The 9,407-nt window shown below is 33.3% G+C and overlaps 1 protein-coding gene across 1 annotated transcript in view; it reads right to left on the bottom strand.

Moving 5' to 3' along the window:
- Positions 1 to 7,530: 7,530 nt before the first annotated feature.
- LOC106104330 (protein white) overlaps positions 7,531 to 9,407 on the bottom strand; it is a 21,931-nt gene continuing 20,054 nt past the window's right edge. The window contains exons 11-13 of the mRNA XM_013284353.1: positions 9,061 to 9,166; positions 8,618 to 8,789; positions 7,531 to 7,994 (exon numbers count right to left, since the gene is read on the bottom strand). Of these exons, the coding sequence (XP_013139807.1) occupies positions 7,893 to 7,994; positions 8,618 to 8,789; positions 9,061 to 9,166 (380 nt within the window). The 3' untranslated portion in view covers positions 7,531 to 7,892. The remainder of the gene's footprint in view (positions 7,995 to 8,617; positions 8,790 to 9,060; positions 9,167 to 9,407) is intronic.

The following is a 9,407-nucleotide window of genomic DNA, read 5'->3' as shown; positions in this document are numbered from 1 at the left end:
GATTTAAAAAAATGGAAATCCTAAGTTATTAGTTACGACACCCTTCACCTCATCAATCCAGATGTATTAGACTATAAAATAAAATCTTGTAGCGCCTGATAAAAAGTCCATGTTGGTGAAATATGATTTTCACTCGTATAATTAATAAATCAATAAATATTAATAAATGATTCAATAAAAACAATATTAGTAACTTTTTCATTAAAATATGATTAATACGTTTTTTTATGTATATTTGCTTAAGATAAGTTTTTTATAAAACATACCATAGTTTAGATTATTATCTTAACTATAAAATAAACTAACAACACATTATTTGAATAAAAAATATTCTTAACCGCAAAAGTTATTTTTTATGATATTCATTACAAAAAAAAACTTTTGCGGTTACAAAAATGGCTTTTCTTATTTGTCAAGTAATTAATATATTTATTAACTAATTTTCGCCCGTGACTCAGTCCGCGTGGAATTAAGAAAAACAAAAGTAAGTAGCCTATATGTTCTTTCAGACCACCGTCTACATCAATCCCAAATTTTAACGTGATCCGTTCAGCAGTTTAGGCTACAAACTCTAACAAACATCCATCCATCCATCTAAACTTTTGCATTTATGATATTAGTAAGATTATATGATATCTAAGCATATTTTTTATATCATAAGGTGGCATTTTGTTATGGTAGACACAAAGAAAAAGGGGTCCAATAATAAATTAATAAAAAATGATAATTATGTGTTTATCATACTTTGTACTCGTACTAATATTATAAATACGAAAGTTTAGATGGATGGATGTTTGTTAGAGTTTGTAGCCTAAACGGCTTAACGGATTTCGATGAAATTCGGCATAAATGTAGAGGACAATCTAGAAGAACACATAGGCTACTCACTTTTAATTTTTTAATTCCACGCGGACGGAGTCGCGGGCGAAAGCTAGTAATATTATAAATGCGAAAGTTCAGATGGATGGATGTTTGTTAGAGTTTGTAGCCTTAACGCTTGAACGGATTTTGATGAAATTTGGTATAGATGTAGAGGATAGTCTGCAAGAACACATTACGGTTACTTACTTTTTTTTACACGCGAACGGAGTCGCGTGCGAAAGCTAGTAGCAGAATAAGGTTAACAATACTTGCATATAATAAATCATAACAGTTTATACGTAAATACATAATTGTCTTGAGAAAGTGTTTGTTTGAGGTAACATTAAACATGCATGCCCTATTTAGTGTCGATGGTAAACAATTCATTTTATTTGCTTTAGAACACAAGGTTAATACAATAATAAACAATTGCTATGCGAACTAATCTTGGGTTCCCACACATTACTCGATACTAGACGGATCTTTGGATATATCTCTTATCAACGTTCTGGCAACTAGAAATTATAATTCATACTAATATTATAAATGCGAAAGTTTAAATGGATGGATGTTTGTTAAAGTTTGTAGCGTAAGCTGAATGGATCTGGAAGAAATTTAGCACAGATTTAGAACTCAGTCTGGAAGAACACATAGGCTACTTACGTATATTTTTTTTAATTCCACGCGGACGGAGTCACAAGCGAAAGCTATTGTAATTAACCGTAATATTACACAATAATGTTTTTATAAAAAATGGTTTTGTTTCTTCCAAATATTTGCGTTCGCAGTTTCAGGCATTCTACAAAAAAGGTTAATGAAAACCTGCCGCGTCGAACCTACGGTATGAGAGGAGGAAGATAATGATTATGAGCCCCCCAAACATTTGTTTGTTTAAGAAAGTACTAAACAAAGATTTTTTTAATATATCCACATTTAGGCTGTAGCTTAAATCGATGGATTATACAAAGAACGCCTAATTTATTGAAACAAGTTCTATTTTTATAATATTATAACTGGTCATGTTTTTTTTTCATTCACGCTTTAATTTCGTCACTAAATCTTGAGACTGTATTCTTCAGAAGTTCGTCATAGGAATTAAAAAATCATTTAGTACATTTTTAGATAACCGGATTAATAAAACCATTTTATTAAGCCAGTTTTGTGTTAAAATAGAATACTCTTAGATAAGTATTTCGTTCTTTAATTCACTAGCTATTTCCCACGACTTCATCCACGTGGAAACTAAAAATAAAATTTTCAAGGCGTGTATAGTTTTAGCGAAAATATTGTACCTTTGTTTTGGATGGTAAATTACAGTGCATAAAGTTTTTTTCTTAAACTCTTTAATTGTGAGTTTTAATCGATTCTTTACCAATAGGTAACCACTAAGTTAATAGTTAAATATAGTTAACTAGCTTTCGCACGCGACTCAGTCCGCGCGGAATGAAAAAAACAAAAGCAAGTAGCCTATGTGTTCTTCCAGACTATCGTCTACATATATGCCAAATTTCATCAAGATCACTTCAGCCGTTTAGGCTACAAACTCAATCAAACATCCATCTTTCTAAACTTTTGCATTTATAATATTAGTAAGATTAGTAAGATATACTAATATTAAGTCAAATGCTAAGGTAAAGTATGCGGAAATTAGTGACATCCTTGTGATATATTTTACAATGCATCCATTTGGTGCAATAGATTACCGTAAACTCTTATCTTAATGCATTTGCATTCTGAATCGAAGATTATTTTTTTAGAAAACCTTGAACTCATCTGTTTTATATTCAATTGATTTCCTCATCTCGTAAAAGCTTTTAAATAAAGTATTAAAAGGAACTGATTGTAATCTGTCGATTAACATAACATTATTTTTTGTAATAGAATATCAAATCTGTATTGAAAATTATTGGTATGCAAAATTGTTGATTGATTGATTTCTTTTTTTACATTAACTTTAAGCACTTACTTAAATAAATTCACACATGAGAAATAACAATCTATAAAAGTACAATATCCTCAAATGTCCTCTGAATACAGTTAACTAACATTTGCGCGCGACTTCATCGGAATTAAAAACTTAATAAATAGCCGACGTTCTATTCCAGACTAAGTTCTATGGTCTATCTATGCCATATTTTATCGAGATCATACTGGAGATATCTTGTAACATCGATCCATCTAAACATTTGCATTTATAATATTTGTAACAAGTGAGATTAGTAAATATATCTATCTATATCTATATCTATCTATATTATATTATTATATTATCTATACTATTATAATAAAGCGTAAACACACACTTCTTTGTTGCCTAAGATCACAGCAATCACAGCATATTTTCGAATAACTCTTTTTTTTTTAATAAAAAGCCCTACACTTACTTCACGCTTTAGGCTATATATTTTCATGTCATTAGACTTAGGGGTAAATATTTTGGATAAAAAGCCTAATGTGGGAAAGAGACCATAAGTTGCTGCCAACATTAAGGAAGCAAGACTGTCAAGGTTTGTCATGTCAAGTCATTCTGACATTTGCTATTGATAAATTGACACATGTAAACAATAAAATAAATTTTTCACAAATATATGCGGATGAAGCCGCAAGGGAACAACTAGTCTATTAGTTAATCTCTATATCTACCAGCAGTAACAGTTACCAGTAGGTATACGAGTAATTTAATGCATGAACATAAATCACGTACCAATTGTACTAAGACACCTTTAACTATTTTAAAATCGATCCCTCAAAATCCCTAGCGTATAATCTTATTAGTGTTTGGTGACCTATCCGTGTTGAATATCACGTGTCTCGCCTCAAAGTATTAGGGTAATGAAACCCTAATTTTTGTCAACGTATTTTGTTTTACCGTTATAACAGTCGGGGGAAAAAAGTGTGTCCATTTCGTGATAATTATGAACAAATATGAACTACTAGCTTTCACCCGCGACTCCGTCCGCCTGGAGTTAAAAAAAAACAAAAGTGAGTAGCCTATGTGTTCTTCCAGACTATCCTCTACATCTATACCAAATTTCATCGAAATCCGTTCAGCCGTTTAGGCTACATACTCTAACAAACATGCATCCATCCATCCTTCTATCCATCCATCGATCTAAACTTTCGCATTTATAATATTAAGTATGAAGTATGATGAAAATTCAAAAATGTTAACGTCAACGTAAAATCATAAACAATTTCATAATTGAAATTTATTTTTGAAAACCGACGGTGCAAACCAGGTTTTGACACATCTTAAAAGTTAACGATGAACAAGGATATCCGAATCTATTGAACTTTTTCCTCTTACGTAATAATAACTAGGTAAACCTTAGAGGTTACCAAAAGGTGACCAAATATTGAAACGACAACTCTAAAATATAATTAGGCCGTTCAGTTTCATTAAAACTGACGCCTGGCAGAATGTAAGCGGCAAATAAGCAAAGTGTATGAAATTCGTTGTAAAACTCGGCTGTTAGATCTTTAGTGAATGACGTAGGTAGCTAGTTTACTCTAATTATCATATCTATTTATAATTAAAGCTAAAAAACTGTCTATATTAGAAAGATTGAAAGACATCAGATGTTAATATTATAAAGAGGAAAGATTTGTATTTTTGTATGTATTAATATAACTCAAAAATTACTGGGCCGATTTAGAAAATTCTTTAACTATTAAAGTCTCCAGACTTCCCGCCACTCATTTGCCCACTTATAAAAAAGCTACGTTATCGCTGAAAGGCTATATTTTCTTTACAGTTTGATATTTCACGTGTACGAAGTCGCGAGCAACAGCTAGTTATATGTTAACGTTAATAAAACTAACATTAATTTTATTTTAATGATTGACGTAGTAAGTTGATATTTAAAATATCAGAACTTTAGTTAGTGTTACAATTTATGTCTGAAGATAAATATTTAAATTTGGTTAATTTTATATTCCAAAGACGTATTTTGAAGATATTTATTAGTCTATAAGGTGGGTATAGTTTGTGGTTCCTACGATTATCAGTAAGCGGCATGTTATATATGAACACTACTTATTAAAATTTTGAACTGAGCATATATTTAGTTAATAAAAACTCACATCGAATATGGCGTATTTTTTTTAACAGAAGAAGCTTAATCATTGTTTTTTTTAATTACAAGTCAAATCATATATAAGGTTAAATCATAATGCAATTCGATAGTCTGTTGTTCTACACAAGTTCTACCATACCACTAGTTCTACGTTTGTTATTCTGCCAGTTAATTTTCATTTTAAAATATACGAGTACGTTAGGTATCTCTCATTCTATCTGAAAAACGAATACAATAACTTGGTGCATGGATGGGCGCAGGACCACCACCCGAAGGATATTCTAGTTCTGCTTTCTTACTCTTTTCCGGTTTCATTAAAAATTATCTTCCTTATTTCCTCGCTGATATTGTCGCGACGTCATCTATTGATGAGTGGCGAAAATCATATTCGAAGAATAATCGAGCTGTTTCTAGAATGTTCGATCGCCGCGAATAGCGAAAATATTATAAAAAACCCTGGGTTCTCAACAAACCACTCAAAGTTTAGCTTATTGGTGTATTTTTTTCATAAAATCGGGAACTTTCCAGTCATGTTTCTGCAATTATACTATACTATTTACGTAACATTCGGCTTTGTCTACGCGGAAGTTAAATATTCTGAATCATCATCAACTTGCCCTTATACCTTATGGAGAGTCGGCACAGTATGTGCTGCTCTTCCATACATCTCTATCAGCCGTCACATTTGAACCCATTCCTTTCTCAAGTATATCCTCTTTCACACAATCCATCCATACTTTCTACGGTCTTCCACTTCCTTTGTAGCAGCATTCATTCTTAACACTTTCTGGTTTATGTTCCCATCGTCTCGCCTACAATGTCCAAACCACGCGAACCTTTTACTTCTCAATTTCTAAAACATTGCAATAAAATACTTTAAACAATCTGAATAGTAGTACGTTATTTCAGAGTTGTAGATCATTATCATCTCCCCGATTTTATCCTACTCCCGTAGGGTCGAGCACCGAGTTTTCGTGCTCCAAATAACTATCATACGTCTTCTCAGTCATCACTCCTTTCTTCAGCATGTCACCTTTAACTCAATCCATCCATCTCTTTCTAGGTCTACCTCTACAGGTTACACATAATGCCTCTATTTTTAACTTAATCTGAATTCGTTTAGTTATTCATCCATCTTTTTTTATATGAGAAAGGGGCAAACGAGCGGCGGGAACACAAAGGTGGTCAACGACGCCCATGGACATCTGCAACACCAGAGGAATACAGATGCGTTGCCGGCCTTTGAGGAAATTGTAGGCTCGCTTCTTGAAGGACCCTAAGTCGTATTGGTTTGGAAATCTAACCCATCCAATGTAATCAATCCATCTAACCAAATATTAGCAGTAATAAAAATATTAGGAGATATGTTTATTAAGAAATAAAAAGACAAAGGAAATTGCTATAGTATATTACTGTAAAAGTACATTAAAGTAAAAATTGTCTTTTACATTTGTTTATTGACGAGTAAAATAAAAAAAAAACTATTTATCAATTCAATAACAATTTAATATTCTTCTATTTAAAAATAATAACGCATAAATTATAATTAAAATATTAAAATAAACCATTGTAGAGAATTGTTAAATTTCATTGAAAACGAGAATTGACAACTTCTTGTGGTTTTTAAAATCAAAAACACATTTTTTAAAAAATAAGAAGAGTATGTAAAAGCAAGCCAAATTTTTAAAGCAACAAACAAATCTAAGCAATATAAAAGTTTTGGCTAAGGCAGTGGTTTTGACACGAAGCGACTGCCAGCGGACCCTCGCAACCCAAAAGGAAACCAGCCTTTTCTCAGGTACACAACATTTTTAGTAATATAATTCTATATTCATATTACCTAAAAATTGTTTCATACATGAAAATATGGGTTTTTAAATTCAACCACTGTTGTACATATTGAAACAAGAAATACATGCACAAGATTTTATATTCCTTATTAAAAATAATAAAGTAAAGCCTTCTTATATAATAATATAAACAGTAAAGTACAAAAAACAAGTGAACGTATAACACCCAGGTTTATTCCAGTCCAGCGACAGATGCCAGCGCTGGCCTACAACTGGTAAAATGCAAACCCGCACTAGAACTCTTCGTACGTTCCAGTTGTACACTCTAGATTCGATCGCTGAAATAGTGTAAACTAAGTGTTTCTGCTGGAATTACAAATGTTTTATGCATAAGTGTTAAAACGCTTTTTTTTAAGAAATAAGAAAATTACAATAATTTATTTTTATTTCTTTAAAATCAAGGATTCACTTTTATGTTTAGTGCAGTACAATTTTTGTTCTTATATTTATCGTTTAAAAGCAATAAACGAAAGTAACATGAATATATTTGTTTAGTAAACTTTAAGGCACATTTATGTTAGAACATACGTTAGGAGAAAATTTTTTATATTACAAATTGATAAGACACAACATATTTATTCCAAAAAATGTACTGAAACGAAATTATAATAAGCAGTTACATTGATTTTTTCTTATATCATAAGATAGCAAACGAGCAAGCGGCCACTTGAATAGCGAAGCGACTGCTGCCCATAGACATCCGCAATAGCGGATGCGTTGCCTACCCTTAATTGGCGGAGGAGGAGACGCATACAGAGAGCATATTTCCCCTTCCTATGCGTCTCACATTTTTCGTATAAAAGTGTGGGAAGGAAAAGGGGTTAAAGTTGGGCCTTGGTTGGACATTGAAGAGCGCTTGCGAAGTAATTCAAAGATATGTAATTGACTATGGCCTAGGCACTAATTTAAGACAAGCTCCGAGCTCCTCAGCAGACAAATTTTGTAACAATTACATAATTATATTATCAGTAGAATTATGTCTGTTTGCATTACTTAAACACCTGTACAATACTTATTTACTTCAATTGATTTCATGGAGAAAATGTAAGGAATAGAGAGGTTTTGCAGTTACAGCAGTGGAGTTGTACGGTTACAATGGTATAGGTTACTTCCCGCGGCGCGTGCGGAACAGCAGCGCGATGTACGCCAGCAGACGGAACCCGATGAACAACAGCACCATGTTCACCACGTCCATTGTGAAGTCCTTCTGTATTGACATACATACAACATGTAAGTATATAGTTTTATATGGGAGGTTCTATGCCGCCCTTCCCTTAACATGTTTGGGTCAAAACTTTAGGGCGTACTTATTTTGTTAATTATAAATTTTAAACGTTAAAATTTAAATAAAAGCTCACAGCTAATAACACAAATTATTTCATGTCTAAATTCTTACGTCTATGACACCCTCTGTGTCTATCTCTGGTGTTCACGAAAGACTAGTTAGCAAATCAGTAAAAATGTAAGGTCGAAAAAGTTTAGGTATCTGTGCATTTCTATAGTTATTTATAAGTACTAGAAGAAGTAACTTATGTTATATTTAGAAAGCAACAAATATGAGATAGTAGTGAAAAAGTCTAGGCGTCAATAAGCACCTCGGTATTCCCCCTATATTCTAGATCCATTCTAATTTCACTAAAAAGCCTTTTTGTGTGTTTTCTTAATGTGTGCAATCTTAATTTAATAACAAATCAATTAGGAACAATGAACTATAATACAGTTCTGGTCTATTATTTTTGTAGATTCTAAAGGAATTAAAGTGCTTGTCGGATCGGTCTTACGAATGAATTTTTGGGTCGGTCTTTTACTCTTATAAAACAAGTGTCTTACCTCGGAGAAGCTGAGCGTCTGCAGCACGACCTGTCCGGAGGCGGGGCAGGTGAAGTTCTCGCGCGTGCAGTCGATGGCCTCGATGCCGGACCACTGGTTGACCAGCAGCGCCTCGTTGCCGTACCGGAACCACGACAGGTACGAGATCCAGCCCAGGTACGGCGGGACCGAACTGCAAGCACAAAATTAGCGAGATTATAACAATCCGTCTTTATTATTAACAAGAAAGGCAAAAGACCGGTATCATTTGTAGCTACTACAATCTGCGGTTAATTGGCAGCCATTCTTTAACATTATGCATCATTTTTTCCAGTAAATAAAGTAGAAGGTGTTCCAGGACCTCGTCAAATGATAATAATAACTATGGAGCTATCTATACAGAGCTGACATAGCTACGGATGACAAGCTATGGACCATGAGCGAGTGTTTTATTATCATCTTACCCTGAGTTGAGGAAAAATCCACCGAATAGCATGAAGGGTATGATGATGGGCGGCCCCACTGACGCCGCCATGCTGACGCTGCTGCTTGCGCACGAGATCAGGTAACCTGGAACACGAGGAAATTGTCTATAATTTATAGAAATTCTGAATTATACGCTGAGGCTTAAGGAAAATCGCCATAAGAATTTTTTTTATAGTAAAAAAACATGTGCAGATAAATTCACTTATGTTTCATTGCTTTATAGATTTTATATTAACAGTTAGCGTGCGTTCGCACGGGCAGACTTTGTACGCCGCGGTAAAGTTCAAGGTCAGCAGACTTTTTACGCCCACGAGATAGGTGTTCG

This window comes from Papilio polytes, unplaced genomic scaffold, assembly GCF_000836215.1.
Source record: "Papilio polytes unplaced genomic scaffold, Ppol_1.0 DF824270.1, whole genome shotgun sequence".
Lineage (NCBI taxonomy): Eukaryota > Metazoa > Arthropoda > Insecta > Lepidoptera > Papilionidae > Papilio > Papilio polytes.
The sequence above is the reverse complement of the archived record's forward strand: the minus strand, read 5'-3'. Positions and strand labels throughout refer to the sequence as shown.